Source organism: Ranitomeya imitator, chromosome 1, assembly GCF_032444005.1.
Source record: "Ranitomeya imitator isolate aRanImi1 chromosome 1, aRanImi1.pri, whole genome shotgun sequence".
In the NCBI taxonomy this organism is placed as follows: domain Eukaryota; kingdom Metazoa; phylum Chordata; class Amphibia; order Anura; family Dendrobatidae; genus Ranitomeya; species Ranitomeya imitator.
In genome coordinates this window covers 118,760,085-118,778,423 of record NC_091282.1, presented here as the reverse complement: position 1 = coordinate 118,778,423, position 18,339 = coordinate 118,760,085, and the positions used below count along the sequence as shown (strand labels likewise).

General features: G+C 42.6%; 1 protein-coding gene across 2 annotated transcripts in view; it reads left to right on the top strand.

The window, feature by feature from the left end:
• The first annotated feature begins 722 nt into the window (after window positions 1-722).
• Window positions 723-18,339, top strand: part of IQGAP2 (IQ motif containing GTPase activating protein 2) — a 416,134-nt gene continuing 398,517 nt past the window's right edge. For both annotated transcript variants that reach the window (XM_069750108.1, XM_069750099.1), the window contains exon 1: window positions 723-987. In XM_069750108.1, the coding sequence (XP_069606209.1) occupies window positions 942-987 (46 nt within the window). In that variant the 5' untranslated portion in view covers window positions 723-941. The remainder of the gene's footprint in view (window positions 988-18,339) is intronic.

The window sequence follows — 18,339 nt, the reverse complement described above, 5'->3', positions numbered from 1 at the left end:
ACCGCGTGGCTGCTATATACAACTTGGCCAGTGTTATATACTGCGTGGCCTGTGTTATATATTATGTGGCCAGTGTTATATACTACGTTGCCTGTGTTATATACTGCGTGGCTGCTATATACTGCGTGGGCTGTGTTATATAGTACGTGGGCTGTGTTATATACTGTTTGGGCTGTGTTATATATTGCGTGGCTTGTATTAACGCATCGGGTATTCTACAATATGTATGTATGGTTGTATATAGCAGCCACATAGTATATAACACAGGCCACATTGTATTTGTCTGCTATATACTACATGGCTCCTATATACTACGTGGCCTGTGCTATATACTATGTGGCTGCTATATACATATATACATATTCTAGAATACCCGATGCGTTAGAATTGGGCCACCATCTAGTACATATATATATATATATATATATATATATATATATATATATATATATATATATATATATATATATATACAGCGGACAGTTCTGGATATCATTCACAAATCATACAGTAAATATATAGTAAAACATGGACTCAGGAATATTTGCTCCACATTTCTCCAAGAAAATCTCAGATCGAAGTAATAAAACTCAAAGCTCATTTTTCTCACTAATTCAAGAGTTTTTCTGTGATAAGTAAAACCTAGTAGGTGGCGCTGATAGTCACTGCTGCTCACAACACAATGCTGAGAGCACAAGGGAAAGTCTATAGAAAGCAGAGGAGGAGGAGGAGGGTGCAGGCAGCAGCAGCAGCAGCACAGGGGAGAAGGAGGAGGAGGAGAGATCTCACTGTTACACAGCCTGAAAGCAACAGGCAGGACAAGAAGGGACCTGAGTGCAGGATCCTGGGACCCCTCTACCCCTGTATTCCGCTCGTGTCTTCACTGGATTGAAGCATCTATTAAAGGGGGTGAAGAGAAAGGTGTAGCAGCTGCTCACAGGATGCACCATGAGGACAGCTCCCCCATGCTTAGACCCAGATATGGCTGTAAGTGCATGCAAACGCTTCTACCTTCTCACCTGCAGCACCAGGCAAGGCTGGGGGGCTCAGGACCCCCCATAACTGCCTGTGTCATGGCTCCCTGTGCCTCCTTGTTGTGTTATGTGGAGCAGTAAGTTTTCCTGGAGGGATGTGCAGACTAGTTTCAGCCATGTGTGAGGCTGCTGGTCTTGTCTGCAGCCCTGGATTATGGCAGCTAGTCCAGGTGGCTACACTGTGGCAGGCAGTGATCCAGAGAGCAGATGTTTATGATACAAGATGTTACATTCCATGATATTATAATGTTTTGGGTTTATTTTCCTGACTGCTAGATGAATGGGCTGAAAGCTGATCTCCTCTGACTTCCTATTAGCTGATCAGGTCAGAAGTTTGTTGGACTTTGTGGCTTTGTCATTTTTGCATTTTTTTTGTGTGTGTTTGTTTTCCAGATTGAGAATTCAAGGCATATACAGGGGGTTTTATGATGCCTTAGGCACTGTTCACATTAGCATTTGATTCTATCTTCTGGGTTTCTGGTGTTTGCGAGTACACGCTAATTTATCAATAAAAAAAATTTCTCAATCCCCAGTAGAAATGACATGATCGTCGTTATGAGTTGGTGTGAACTTTTTGGGATTCAAGATGGCTTTGTGCAAAAGTTGAATAAGTGAAAATCACAAATTCACAAATATAATTGTCATCCACTGATAAAGATTTTTTTTTTTTAAACATTTATTTTTGCTTCTTAAATATGGCGACTACCGGCGGGGTTGTTGGCCTGCGGCTACATGACGACATGTGTCTTATTGTAAAAACATCTGTGCAACGTTTCTTTGACTATTTTTCAGCTTTGATTTTCTGTCGCTGCTGATAAACTGCATGTTGTGTGCGATTTCCATTGAAGTCTATGGCGTGTGTTGCTGGCGACAGAAAATCCGACACGTTTTGTAAGCATTTGTGACTTTTTCTATCATCCGCTACATGTTACAGGTCGCAACGCGACAACGTAGTACATCATTGCATATGATACAATATGTCGCTGAGATTTCGGTGTGTGATATGTCGCCATGTCGCCCTCGCCTTATCCAGCTTTTCCACTCCTGAACTATGTGCCCAGTTGTGCAGTGATCAAACCTTCACTCAAAAATGGCTGTATGTATAGTTAGTTCCATTCAAGAGTCCTATAAAGTTGGGTGACAAGCCCTTGTGATCTTGTCATGTTGACTTTATTGGATGCGGACTACTTTACATAGTGGTTAAATAGGAATTTTGGCAGAAGAGGACATCTCAAGGACATATTGACTGCTCCTCCATTTTCATTGAGTGTGCGGTTTCTGGAGATGCCTTCCTTATCATGGCATGATCGTTTATCAGAATGGTATCAGTTGTCTGACTGTAGGTTGGAATAGCTCAGACTGATTACGTGCGATCACAAGGCAGTTTGACTTCAGAGGCCATTGTGTTTCATTCTGAGTGACACAGGTCTCCAGTTGTACTTTGACCAGAAATGTTCCCTCCCCTGTTTCTGTATGAGTAGACATTTGCTGTGGAGTTACCAGTATCTCTGAATCTAGAGAAAACTCCATAAAACACATAACCTACAGATAAGATTTGTACATAGAATGTTAGAACCTCAGTATGAGTATCACAACTGTCACGTGCAAATTGGCAAATTTTTGTTTAGCTGCCATTCTGTTAGGTATATAACATTCCCATTAGTAATGTTATGGCGTGCCACCACCAGCCCTGCTGGCTCTGTTGCAGCTCCCCGCACAGTGTGTGGTCAGGAGAGCTGCTGTGCAGGGAATAGTTTGCAGAGTTACTACACTACAGTGCATCCATTTTTTCGATAGTTGGGGGGGTCACAGGATGAAAATCTGCACAATTGGGCTATGTGCACACGTTGCGGATTAGGCTTAGGAATTTCTGGTGCGGATTCTGCCTCTCCTGGCAGAAAACGCACCTGCGGATTTGTTGCGTTTTTTGTGTGGTTCCGCAGCGTTTTTTGTGCGTTTTTGCTGCGGTTTTCTTGCGGATTTGCTGCTTTTTTTTACCCCTGCGGTTTTCTATAATGGAATGGGTACAAAAACGCTGCAGATTCACAAAAAATAAGTAACATGCTTCTTCTTTTAAACCGCAGTGTTTTCGCAGCGGATTTTCCGCAAAGTGTGCACAACGTTTTTTTTTCTCATTGATTTACATTGTACTGTAAATCAATTGCGGATCTGCAGCGTTTCTGCACCTCAAAAAACGCTGCGGATCCGAAGAGAATCCATAACGTGTGCACATAGCCTAAAGGTTACAATATATTTTATCCTAGAAATGTCTTCAGTAGGAGACCCCAGGCTGTACAACAATTCCAGGCTGTCTGTGAATTGTATATGGCAGCTTTTGTTCGTAATTCTGTGCAATGTTTTTAATTTGTCACTTAATTTCATTATATTATGTGTAACTGATGACAAAAGGAAGCTTATCAGAAAAGTTGGAAAAATTCCTTAAAATGTATACTTAAAGGAGTTGTTCAAGACTTGTATATTGATTACGTATCATTTTGTTACGTCATCAATATCTGATTGGGGGGGGTCCGACATTCAGTTGTCTGCTGCTCCCATTGCAGCTGGATGTACGCAGTGTAATGAGCCACAACCCCACAGCGCCACACTCTGTATAATGGCTGTCCTCATGTACTTAAGGTTAGCTCATAAAAAAAAAAGTTGTCTAAATGAGGACAAACCTTCATGAAAAGTAGTTATCCACCACTGAAACCATTGGTTATTTGCTTATGTTCCTGTAAATGCAGGTAGTTTTTCAATTTTCCAGCAGTGATTCTACGGCTCCCATTGATGAATGGATATCCAGGTAATAAATGGTTATTCTAAGCTGTCCTGAGTGGGAGACGCTATCTATTGACTGCTTTATGCAGTAATAATCCATTTTGAAATCTCATCATAGGTAGTGACCAGCAGTGCCGGCCGGGTATTGATGCAAGAGACTCGTGCGAGTTTCTCGCATCACACTCACAAGACTGACCCCGGCCTAATGCTTATTGACCCCTGTGGTGGCACTCTAGAGTTAAGGTACCGTCACATTAAGCGACGTTGCAGCGATCTAGACAATGCCGATCGCTGCAGCGTCGCTGTTTGGTCGCTGGAGAGCTGTCACACAGACAGCTCTCCAGCGACCAACGAGCTCGAAGTCCCCGGGTAACCAGGGTAAACATCGGGTTACTAAGCGCAGGGCCGCGCTTAATAACCCGATGTTTACCCTGGTTACCATTGTAAATGTAAAAAAAAAACACTACATACTTACATTCCGGTGTCTGGTCACGTCCCTCGCCTTCAGCTTCCCGCACTGACTGAGCGCCGGCCGTAAAGCACAGCGGTGACGTCACCGCTGTGCTTTGCTTTACGGCTGGCCGGCGCTCACAGTCAGTGCAGGAAGCTGAAGGCGAGGGACGTGACCAGACACCGGAATGTAAGTATGTAGTGTTTGTTTTTTTTTACATTTACACTGGTAACCAGGGTAAACATCGGGTTACTAAGCGCAGCCCTGCGCTTAGTAACCCGATGTTTACCCTTTGTTACCAGTGAAGACATCGCTGAATCGGCGTCACACACGCCGATTCAGCGATGTCAGCGGGAGATCCAGCAACGAAATAAAGTGCTGGACTTTCCCCAGCGACCAACAATCTCCCAGCAGGGGCCTGATCGTTGGTCGCTGTCACGCATAACGATTTTGTTAACGATATCGTTGCTACATCACAAAAAGCAACGATATCGTTGTGTGACGGTACCTTTATCCTAAGGGGTTGTCCATTGCGGGTGAAAACTTCTACAGGTACAAGTGCTCAGTTTGCTGAGGGTGTGTAATGCTCATATTCTTAGGATTCGGTTCCCCTTTCAGATTCCAGCTGTTGTCACGTGATCATAAGTATGTGACTTTCAGAATTGTGGTCTTGTGCCTACTAGTCTTCTTTTTCAATATTGAGAGAAGCGACTGAGACTGTAGACAGCATGTGCCCACAACTATGCAATTGTTGACTGTTTGAACTGACAAGCATAGCCGTATCCTAATGTGTGCGTTAGGATTCAGCAAGCTGCAACACTTGCCGAAGATTTCGACAGATATGGACAACCCATTTATAGATCTACACGGCTCAAAAAAAAATAAAGGGAACCGTAAAATACCACATTCTAGATATCGCTAAATAAAATATTCCAGTTGCATTAGATAGTGGAATGCGTTGAGAGCAATAAAACATAAAAATGATCAATATAAATAAAAATTTATATCCAATGGAGGTCTGGATTTGGAATGATACTCAAAATCAAAGTAGAAAATCAAATTACAGGCTGATCCAACTTCAGTGGAAATCCCTCAAGACAAAGATATGATTCTCAGTAGTGTGTGTGTGGCCTCCACGTGCCTGTATGACCTACCTACAACAACTGGGCATGGTCCTAATGAGACAATGGATATTCTTCTGAGGGATCTCCTCCCAGACCTGGATCAAAGCATCAGTCAACTCCTGGACAGTCTGTGGCACAACGTGGCATTGGTGGATGGAGTGAGACATGATGTCCCAGATATGCTCGATTGGGTTCTGGTCTGTGGAACGGGCGGGCCAGAACATAGCATTAGTGCCTTTATTGTGCAGGGACTGCTGACACACTTCAGCCACATGAGACCTAGCATTGTCATGCATCAGAAGTAACCCAGGGCCCGTTGCACCTGCATATGGTCTCACAATGGGTCTGAGGATCTCATCTTGGTACCTAATGGCAGTCAGGGTACCTCTGGCTAGCAAATGGAAGACTGTGTGGCCCTCCAAAGAAATTCCCAGACCATCACTAACCCACTGCCAAACTGTTCATGCTAGAGGATGTTGCAGGCAGCAGAACCTTCTCCACGGCGTCTCCAGACTCTGTCACATGTGCTCATTGTGAACCTGCTTTCATCCATGAAGAGCACAGGGCACCAATGTCAAATCTAACAATCTTGGTGTTCTCTGGCAGATGCTAATTGCCCTGCACAGTGTTGAGCTGTAAGCATAACACCCTCCTGTGGATGTCGGGCCATCATACCACCTTCATGGAGTCTGTGTCTGATATTTTGAGCAGACACATGGATGTTAGTGGCCTGCTGGAGGTCATTTTGCAGGGCTCTGGCACTGCTCCTCTTGTTTCTTCTTACACAAAAGAGGAGGGAGCGGTCCTGCTGCTTGGTTGTTGGCCCCCTCCACATCTCGTAGTGCACTGGCCTTTCTCCTAGTATCTGCTCCATGCTCTGGACACTGTGCTGACAGACATAGCTACCCTTGTTGCCACAGCTCACATTGATGTGCCATCCTGGATGCTCTACCTGAGCAACTTATGTGGGTTATAACCAAATAGTCCCTTATACTTGTACTTCCCTAAATCAGGGGGTGACTCTTCTTTACTAGTAATCCTTAGCTGAGACCCACCCAGTTTTTGGTTTCATTTAGGTTGAAATTAGAAGCGATGAAATAATAAGGTAAAATAATTTTTATAATAATAATTAAAATCAGGAAAATGCAAAACTGAAAAATGAACATTTTGCTTGTTTGTTTGGTGATCAGCAGCCTGTTTACACTATGATTATCGAGAAACGAGTGTTCCTAGAAATGCTCAATTACGATAATTTTGAAGTGTAAATTGATCTTTATGCTTGAGGTCAAATAACACCAAATTACAGATGTTCTCTGTCTCAGCATTAGGGAAAAAAGTGGATTGATGAGTTGTCCATGGCAACCATACAGATTCCAGCTTCCATTTATCATCTCGTTTATTAAAGGAACCAACTGACCGTCTGCTCTGGGCAACTGCTCCACTATTAATTTGCACTAGTGAGAATCCAGATTAATATGCCAGACTTTAGTAGTAATTGTGCCATTTTTGGTGGGCAGCATATGTGCCCCATAACCAGCGTGTTTGATATCTACTCTTCTGAATTTTACACAATGAAGGGTCTTATTGGAGTTATTGCCATGTTAAATGCCTGGTACTTTGTTAATCTGACATCTTGTCAATTTTATGCTGTGACTTACAATGAGAATTAGAGATGAGCTGAAAGTTTAAAATTAGAATGGTCCAACATCAATTTCGGTTCTCTTGTGGTAACTTGACAGGGGTAGTGTTCCCTTCTGGCGGCCTAACAGCCTCTGCCGCATATTCGGATGCCCGTAAAGTCGAGACCTCACAGCACATTGCATGTCATAACATCTGGAGGGCCTAGTAAGTGAAAAAGATGATCAGGATGCCAGGCAGAAGTAGACACTGACCTTGTCTGGATGCCAAGGAGAACCAGTCTGAACACCGGACCAAGGCAAATAGAATCACTTTGCTCATCTCAAGTGATTCTATCTGAATGAAGTGCCACATAATAGATAATCTAGCCTAGTACTAGTGGAAATAGTGCTCTAGCATTTCTGTTCTTTGACTTATTACTACACGACTCTTAGGTTGACATACTGTATGTGCTTTATTTTCACTTTTTTGTCCTTGCCGATGCTCTTCACACATCTTGCCATGTTCAAAATTGTGGAAGCAAATTATTCTAGTACTTCATGACGTATGGTTGCATGCACAATGTAAGCTATGCTCATACTTTCATCGAAGGTGCAGTTTTGGGTCAATGGGGTCCATCAGATTACGTCAGGGAATATGTGGCTTTCAGACACATATGTTACTTCGTACTTTTGCACCTATGGTACAATGAATCAGGATGAAAACCAACATGACAATTATTCATTACCCACACAGCAGAGATCGAGGGGTAGAAGAGATGTGGTACAGTTCTGCCCAGTTCAGCCTGACATTTTTCACACTTTTCTGGTAAAATAAGGTTTTGGTTTTTTTTACCAAACAGAACTGGTTTTAGATATGCTTGGCAGCTTCTTTCATATACTCCGTCCATATAGTTTTCTTTATAATGTATGATTTTGGCCGCTTTATACTATTATAGTTCATAGTTGGTCAAGTTCTTTCACCCAGTGGGTCAACCTATTGAAAACTGAATTGTCATGTTTGAATGTTAGGAGTGGCTCATCGGATGGTTAAAATGAAACGCCCCTTTAATGCTGCCTTCGCCTGTCCAGTAGTTATTTCAATTTTTAGATCTGATTTAAGATTTCAAAAAATAGAAGGTATTTGATCCCATAGAGGATCCCTTCATTTGAATGGAGGTGTAAATATCCGTAAATGCTTTGGCTGCAATCCATTTTTAGCTGTATCAAAAAAACTTTAAAAGAAAAAAAAAACTAAACTGGATCAGTGTTTTTTTGTTTTTTTTCTTTAAAAAACAAAAGAACAAACTTTGACTTCAATGAGAAAAGGACAATATCTGGTCCAATTTTTGATGACTTTGCATGCCCAGTACCCAAGAGGTGATCAGAGGCATCTCCAGAGAAAAATGGATCCTTTACAAACAGAACAAAAATGAGTGCAAATCAGAAACCAAAGTGTGCCTCTGTTTTTGCTCAGCTTTTTAACAGATCATTATTTTTTTAATACTGCGTCCATTACAAACAGTTGACATCTGGACATGTGAACAGTCTTAATGACAATTTTTTACTGGTCAGTCTTTGAGCATAGTTTACGGTTATGAATGACCAGTAGACAAAAGCGCATCTAATTCTGAGAATGTTTCTCAAAAATTTCACCTATTTGTGTTTTTTTTCATTGCAGTACATTGTCTTTTTTTGATGAGTCAATAAGAAAATAAATTTAGTATTAGGCCTTGTTTCAGACAATCTTGATTTTTCATGTACACAAAAAATAAAAATGAAAAAAAATAGATGAAACTTGGACTGTGGTTGGTCCGCGTGTCCGATTATAACATATGAATAAATTAATTACAAAACCTCCTATCCGTTATAGCATTAATCAGACAGGATATGGATTAGAGTCTGATAGAACCCGCATGCTTTTGATCGCATAGACTTATATGGTTAAATTTCATCTCTGACACCGAGGAAGAAAAAAAAAGTTAAGCCTTCGTGATTTTTTTTTTTTTCTTTTTTGCAGCTACACAATCCACAAAAAAGCCACTGACGTGAACAGCCTCATAGACTCTAATGGGCACATATTCTATCTGGGAAATTCACGGCTAGAACATGAACATGAAAAATGGACGTCTGATTGTGTCATTTACTGGTTGGCTGGCTGTAGTCATAATTAAAATCCCAGTTTTATCAGCAGGAGATGATCACTAGAGGACTAGTAAACCTCCTGCCATATAGTCCTCTGTATTCATAAGCTCTGTATAATCCCGCCCACACCACTGATTGTGCATAGGCAGAAAGCTGCCAATCAGTGGTGTGGGCGGGGTTATACAGAACTCCGCAATAGAGAACTGCTAGATCTGCAACAGAAAAAACACTTTATAAAAAAACTGCAGCAAGCAGCCCAGTAAGTGATATATCACAGAAATTAGGGGCTTTACACTTCTACATTTATTCTGCTCATAGATGGGTAGTAAAAACCTGGTGACATCTTATTCCTTTAGGGTTTCACTCTCATTAACTCCAATTTGTATCTTGTACAGGAGATTCAAGAGGATCTGTCACCAGATTCCCCAGTACTAACCACAAGTTATTAAATAAATCTACTAGACCTGATGATGCTGTGAACTTTGAAGTTATTGCATCATGCTCACTTTGATCACAATAGATCAAATCTCTGGACTCGTAAAATACTTATTTTAATGTCAGGATTGTAAAGCCATACTGGCATATATTTTCAAAGAAAGTACACCAGCCTTATCAGGTCTACTATCTACTTTAATATGCACTGCTCAAAAAAAATAAAGGGAACACTTAACCAACAGAATGTAACTCCAAGTAAATCAAACTTCTGTGAAATCAAACTGTCCACTTAGGAAGCAACACTGCTTTACAATCAATTTCACGTTCTGTTGTGCAAATGAAATAGACAACAGATGGAAATTATTGGCAATTATCAAGGCACCCTCAATAAAGGAGTGGTTCTGCAGGTGGGGACCACAGACCACATCTCAGTACCAATGCTTTCTGGCTGATGTTTAGGTCACTTTTGAATGTTGGTTGTGCTTTCACACTCGTGGTAGTATGAAACGGACTCTAAAACCCACACAAGTGGCTCAGGTAGTGCAGCTCATCCAGGATGCCACATCAATGCGAGCTGTGGCAAGAAGGAATGCTGTGTCTGTCAGCGTAGTGTCCAGAGGCTGGAGGCACTACCAGGAGACAGGCCAATACACCAGGTGATGTGGAGGGGGCCGTAGGAGGGCAACAACCCAGCAGCAGGACCACTACCTCAGCCTTTGTGCAAAGGATGAACTGGTGGAGCACTGCCAGAGCCCTGCAAAATGCCACAAATGTGCATGTGTCTGCACAAACGGTTAGAAACAGACTCCATGAGGATGGTCTGAGTGCCCGACGTCCACAGATGGGGGTTGTGCTCACAGCCCAACACCGTGCAGGACACTTGGCATTTGCCACAGAACACACGTGACAGAATCTGGATACGCCATGGCGAGCGATCTGCTGCCTGCAACATCCTTCAGCATGACTGGTTTGGCAATGGGTCAGTAATGGTGTGGGTGTGGCAATTCTTTGGAGGCCCGCACAGCCCTCCATGTGCTCGTCTAAAGTAGCCTGACTGCCATTAGGTACCGAGATGAGATCCTGAGACCCCTTGTGAGACCATATGCTGGTGCAGTTGGCCCTGGGTTCCTCCTAATGTAGGACAATGCCATTACTCATGTGGCTGGAGTGTTAGCTGTTCCTGCAAGATGAAGTTATTAAAGCTATGGACTGTCCCGCCCGTTTCCCAGACCTGAATCTGATCTAACACATATGGGACATCATGTCTCGCCCCATCCACCAATGTTACGTTGCACCACAGACTGTCCAGGAGTTGGCGGATGCTTTAGTCCAGGTCTGGGAGGAGATCCCTCAGGAGACCATCCGCTGCCTCATCAGGAGCATGCCCAGGCATTGTAGGGAGGTCATACAGGCACGTGGAGGCCACACACACTACTGAGCATCATTTCCTTGTCTTGAGGCATTTCCACTGAAGTTGGATCAGGCTGTAGCTCATTTTTCACTTTGATTTTGAGCATCATTCCAACTTCAGACCTCCGTGGGATATTAGTTGTCATTTACGTTAATAATTTTTAGGTTTTATTGTTCTCTACGCATTCCACTATGTAATGAATAAAGATTTACAACTGGAATATTTAATTCAGTGATATCTAGGATGTGGGATTTTAGTGTTCCCTTTATTTTTTGAGCAGTGTATATGAAGTTTGAATTGTGAAATCCAGTGATAATATTGCTTTAAAACTATATTTTGGTACCAGTGCAGCACCCCAGGTGACCGGTTGCTGCAGTGATGTTGCTTTTCCTTCGGGGAAGGTAATGTCATGCTCAGGGGCAATGGAGTTCTCTTCACGAGGTAAGGCACACACATGCAACACATTCTGCATCCAAGCCAGGAGGGGGAGCTCAGGACCCGGATTCAGGGGAGCTTCCCTAGGCTTTATGTATCCTGACCTGGAGGAGGAGCTAGTTTAGTCTGGGAGAGACACTGAAGTACAAGGAAGTCTGTAACAGAGTGCAGACAGAGAGGCCTGGCAGCCACGAGGGAGCTGCAGCCTCTGGAAGGACAAATAACCTGGAAGGGTTGGATGTGGAGTAGCCGGAAAGGAAGGAGCACAGGAGAGGAACAGAGCTCAGAGGGGAACTGTGGCAGGGCACGCTCAGAGCTGAAGCGCAGAAACCAGGAACCGGGAGCCCAAGGCTTTTGTGGGACTCTAGGACACAGAGCACAACCGGAGGGCACGACACTACATGTTAACTGCCCGCACCACGCCTGAGACGCAGCAGCAACTAAGGAGCCTGGGGCATGACAGAGTCCCTGCAAAAAAGGCTCAAGCTGCCCGTCGTGCAGGGGCCTGTCCCAGGACAGGGGGAAACTAAAGGACCCTGTAGGAAGCTTCAGGCAGCAGGGACCTCACCTTTAACAGTGCCTGTTTGGAAAGGCTCATGGACCTCTACTGGAACAAGGGAACTGTCCATTGCCTCTGAGTCGGCTGGACCACCATCATCCGTGCCTGGTACCCTGAACTGTGGCCAGCAACCTACAGTAAACCAGGTAAAGACTTACAACTTGTCTCCTCCATTTATTCACTGACACATACCATCATCTCTGCCACATACTATAGGACTGCGCTTCACCTGTGGGAAGTGTAACATCTGTGCTGCGGCAACATCCCCCCCAGGGGACCCCCTTAATGCAGTGTTGGTCCAACTACTGACCGAACTCCACAGGTGGCATCACAACAAACACTGAACATTTTCCCCTTTAACGTGGGTCCCAGGGCCACTGACCGGGTCGCAGCCACCGTGACATCCCCCTTGCGACCGGACACGGTACCGAGTGCCCCACTGCCCAGGGGGCGACTCACCAGCATGATACTGAGGCTTCCCCTTGGGAAACATGTATCCGGTGAATGATTTACATGACACTTGCCTTAAGTTGCTATAGAAAGTCATGTCTGAGTCTGCATGTGACTTGTACACTTGTACTATGATCTTGTGAATTATTTAGTGGATAAGGTGGATTCTCATTACTAAAGTGCAACATGTTAAGAGTTTTCTTTTCCTGCCGTTCAGCAAAGATCGTCAGGAAGTGGTTTGGGTGTCACTATCTGGCTGATCTACTGTGACCAAAGTGTCATGCTGAAAATTAAAAATCAGGTCGTCTTAAAAAATTTTTAGAACGAAAATACAGAATATAACAATTAATGAAAACATGTCTAAGATATTTCTTGTATTTACCAAGAAAGAATCAATCTTTGGAAAACCTTTTTCTTAGAAACTACCTATTTCTAATAAAGATACCAGAAACAGCACATGGCAAATACATTAAATTGCTATCATAGACTGAGAGACGACTGATTCACTTAAAAGAAACCGCAAATATAGTTGCATACTGTAGCGCTACAACATGAAAACACGAAATATAGGAAGCACAAATTGCATTACTGCCCTAGATCATAGAAAAAATTGCGAATACTTAGCACATAAATTGGCCAATTCTTGTGTGCCCAGTAGCCGCTATTAGGTGATTCTTATTGCTGGGAACCTGCCTAGTGTGAATCTTCTCGTAGGTTAGCGCCTGCCTTTATGTAGGTAGAGAGGATCCTGCTATAATTTAAACCACCAGAGGCTGATGGGTGGAGTTCTCAGTCAGAGAACCTATGTATACAAATATCAAAAACTGTCGCTTACAAACAGAAGACATGTGTACAGGTGCGTACTAAGGCTACTTTCACACTAGTGTCGGAATCTCCCCGTCGCAATGCGTCGGGCAGAGATTCCGACGCTAGCGTTTGACGCACTGCGCAACGGGTGCAGCGGATGCATTTCTCCGGCGCATCCGCTGCCCCATTGTAAGGTGCGGGGAGGTGGGGGCGGAGTTCCGGCCGCGCATGCGCGGTCGGAAAAAGCGGTCCATCAGGAGCAAAAAACGTTACATTTAACTTTTTTTTGCTCCCGGCGGTCCGCCACAACACGGCGCAACCGTCGCATGACGGTTGCGATGTGTGGCAAAACGTCGCAATGCGTCGCTAATGTTAATCTATGGGGCAAAAACGCATCCTGCAAACAACTTTGCAGGATGCTTTTTTTGCCATAAACGACGCATTGCGACGTCTGGCAAAAAACGCTAGTGTGAAAGTAGCCTAAGAGTAACTATCTCCATATATAACTAACAAATAAAGTTGCACTCTGTAGTGCTGTAGCATGAAAACATGAAATGCATGAAACATGAATTACAATACTTCTCTAGAAAATAGGACAAATTGAGAATCCTCAGCACATAAATTTACAATTATTGCGGATGATGGGGATACATGAATTGCGCTGCGTATTCTCAATTTTTCCTATTTTATGGAGCAGTGGTGCAATTCATGTTTAATGCATTTAATGTTTTCAATATACAGTATAGCGCTACAAAGTAGAACTTTATTTTCAGGTTATATGTGGAGATGGCTACTTAGTTTGCACCTGTGCTCTTAAGAGAAGCCCTCCTTCTCCTCCCATCAAAATTTTTATCTTCTTGACATAGTGCAGTCATCATGTTATATAGCACTGTGTGCTTACAATTGCTCATTTTGCTTTTCTGCCCAGTTAATTCTTCTGTTTTCTATTAGCTCTCTGACATTACAGGAATAAAAAGTGACTAGCTGAATCCTTCTAAGCTCTAGGTAAAAACAGGAGGTCTATTTTCCCTGTATAAGTTATGAGTAGTGCAGATGTCCCTGGCAGGGGGAGGAGCTGAAGTGGGGAATGAATCATGCAAGGAAAAGAGACTTCCTGTTTCTACATAAAACAGAGGAAAGAGAAGAATTAGCTGTGTAGAAAGTGAAAATGAACAATTGTAAGTACACCGTGCTATAGAATATGATGACTGCATTACATTAAGATGATAAAGATGGCTGGACAGGTGTTTCTTTAACGTACCAGCATTTTTTTTCTTTGTGATAGAGCTGGAGTGATGCTACTAATGTAGGATCCCTGCACCTAATAGTATACTCACCACCCATCGTCTATTAGCTCTTTCCCGACCCCGCGCTCCAATTCTGCTGGAATACAACCGAAGCGGTGCAAACAGATGAAGACGGCGGATGGTAAGTATAAGGGCCCCTTTCCACTAGTGTGAGAAAAAAACGGTCCGATTTACGGACCGAAAAAACTGATGTAACGTCTGCGAGTGCCATGCGAGTGTCATGCGATTTTTTTTTTTTTTTTTTTTTTTTTATCGCAACATCCGTATGACATCCGTATTGCTGTCCGATTTTTTTACGCACCCGTGTCCTTAGAAAAGCCGGTAATTCAGCGCAGAGTACAGTAAAATCACAGTGACAGGTTAGATTAGAGTAGATATATACACATAGAATAGGTATATATACATATATATGTCAGGGAGACACCTATATTTATATATTTATATTTAATACAGCGCTAGCTAGCTTTAAAGCTGGTAATTCAATTACCGGCTTTTGCTATCTCCTTCCTAAACCCGACATACAGTAAACCATCTCATATCACCATTTTTTTGGCATATTCCACACTACTAATGTTAGTAGTGTGTATATGCCAAATTTGGCCGTTCTAGCTATTATATTTAAGGGTTTAATGGCGGAAAAAATTGGCGTGGGCTCCCGCGCAATTTTCTCCGCCAGAGTAGTAAAGCCAGTGACTGAGGGCAGATATTAATAGCATGGAGAGGGTCCATGGTTATTGGCCCCCCCCTGGCTAAAAACACCTGCCCCCAGCCACCCCAGAAAAGGCACATCTGGAAGATGCGCCTATTCTGGCACTTGGCCACTCTCTTCCCATTCCCGTGTAGCGGTGGGATATGGGGTAATGAAGGGTTAATGCCACCTTGCTATTGTAAGGTGACATTAAGCCTAATTAATAATGGAGAGGCGTCAATTATGACACCTATCCATTATTAATCCAATTGAATGAAAGGGTTAAAAAACACACACATTATTAAAAATTATTTTAATGAAATAAAAGCAAAGGTGGTTGTAATTTTTTATTTAATGCCCAATCCACTCAGTGAAGACCCTCGTTCTGTGACAAAAAAAAATAAATTTTGCAGCCAGGAGTTCTGCTAATGCAACTCTACTCCTCGCTGCAAAACCCCAGGGAATGAAGCTAAATATAGGTCAATGATCTATATTTAGCTTCATTTGCGGTGAGGCGCCCTCTGCTGGCTGTTCATAGATCGTGGGAACTTTCCTAGAAAGCTCCCAGGCTTTCTAGGCAAGTTCCCACGATCTATAAACAGCCAGCAGAGGGCGCCTCACCGCAAATGCAGGTAAATATAGATCATTGACCTACTTTACCTTCATTCCCTGGGGTTTTGCAGCGAGGAGTAGCGTTGCATTAGCAGAACTCCTGGCTGCAAAATGTTTTAACCCCTTCAGATGGATTTACATCGTTGGACTTTACAGATCTGCGGAAGGTATGTATATTGTTGGTTTATTATTTTTTTTTTGTCACAGAACGAGGGTCTTCACTGAGTGGATTGGGCGTTAAATAAAAAATTACAACCACCTTTGTTTTTATTTCATTAAAATAATTTTTAATAACGTGTGTGTGTGTTTTTTTAACCCTTTCATTCAATTGGATTAATAATGGATAGGTGTCATAATTGACGCCTCTCCATTATTAATTAGGCTTAATGTCACCTTACAATAGCAAGGTGGCATTAACCCTTCATTACCCCATATCCCACCGCTACACGGGAATGGGAAGAGAGTGGCCAAGTGCCAGAATAGGCGCATCTTCCAGATGTGCCTTTTCTGGGGTGGCTGAGGGCAGGTGTTTTTAGCCAGGGGGGGGCCAATAACCATGGACCCTCTCCAGGCTATTAATATCTGCCCTCAGTCACTGGCTTTACTATTCTGGCGGAGAAAATTGCGCGGGAGCCCACGCCAATTTTTTCCGCCATTTAACCCTTAAATATAATAGCTAGAACGCCCCAATTTTGCATATACACACTACTAACATTAGTAGTGTGGAATATGCAAAAAAAATGGGGATATGAGATGGCTTACTGTATGTAATCCAGGTCTCATATCATGTCGGGTTTGTGAAGGAGAAAGCAAAAGCCGGTAATTGAATTACCAGCTTTAAAGCTATCTAGCGCTGCATTATATATATATATATATATATATATATATATATATATATATATATATATATATATATATATATATATATATATATATATATATATATATATATGTGTATATATACCTATTCTATGTGTATATATCTACTCTCATCTAACCTGTCAGTGTGATTTTACTGTACTTTGCGCTGAATTGCCGGCTTTTCTAAGGACACGGGTGCGTAAAAATCGGACAGCACTCGCATGGTGCGAGTGCTGTGCGTTTTTTTTCTCGCACCCATTGACTTGCATTGGCGAGTCTCGTCCGAGAATCTCAGCAATACGCAGCATGCTGCGATTTTTTTTCTCAGCCGACACAGATTTTTCTCAGTCCGATTTCAGCTGGGAAAAAAATCGCAAATGGAATGTCATATATTGATTAACATTGGTCCGAGTGCAATCCGATTTTTTTTTTTTATCGGATTGCACTCGTCCGTTTTTCTCACCAGTGGAAAGGGGCCCTAAGACTAAGTGAAAGGATCTTACATTAGTAGCATCACTACAACGCTGCAATAAGGAAAATAAAAAAGGCAAGAGTGGTGCTTTAGGAAATGAGGCAAAGGAGATATTTGGAAAATACATATTGGTAATACATATTTTTGTTTTTCTTCATTCCATGTGTGATTTTTTTCAACGGGCCCAAAACACTACTTCCATCAAAATTTGACATAAGTAGTAATATTTCCTAGGTTTACCTAGGATGATGTGATCAGATTCACTTCAATGGGAGCTGTACACAAGAATGACCAAGTCACGGGGTACAGAGCTGTGCTGTTCCATCGCTGAAGCTGAATATATCTGGTCATTGTGGGACTTCCAGCTGACGAGTTCGGGTGCCTGGTGTTTGACCCCCACGATCTCCTATTTAAGTCCTGCACTGAAGCTACCCATATTGATGAACTAACTTGTCGGCTGAACATTCTTTCTGTTCCTGACTCCCCCCCATACACATGATGACTTGGCTTTGCTGAGCCTTCGTGTTTTTTTTTCTACAGGAAGAGAGAAGAAATGGCCATTGAAATTAAAAATGACCCATCGTTCTTTGCCTCATTATTCATCTGTTATGGGAAATTCGAGAGGCCCCCTGGACTTTACATGGTTGGCCATTCCCATTGTAGTCGGCCTTCAGTATATGCTCCCCAAATATCAAAGTCCCAGATAACCTCTATAAGGATCTGATCACCAGCCGTCAGTCTGTATATAATGATTCAGTATCATCTTCTTAATATAATGTTCAAAAAACTTCTAAAACATATAAAAAATATCAGGATTTGTGTAAATGACCATATAAATAATTGGTTAAACCCTGGCCTTACATAATACATTTTTAGTGAAGAATTTTTTCACGTGTTGCCATTGCCTCCTGTAAATGGGCAATGGAATTGTACCCCCTGTCTGAGGCCAGAAGCTGTGCCTGGTTTGTGTTCACGTCTCCTCTCATCATTATGCGTGAAGCACTTGATCTTCCACGATGGTTAATGAAGTAAATATGCCTGAAGTATATTTACACCCGTCTTCTCCATAATCTGTTGGGACTTATGAAAAACAGAAAAATTTAACTGTGTGGAGTATATAAACAGCAGATGCCAATGGCTGCATTAAAGCAACA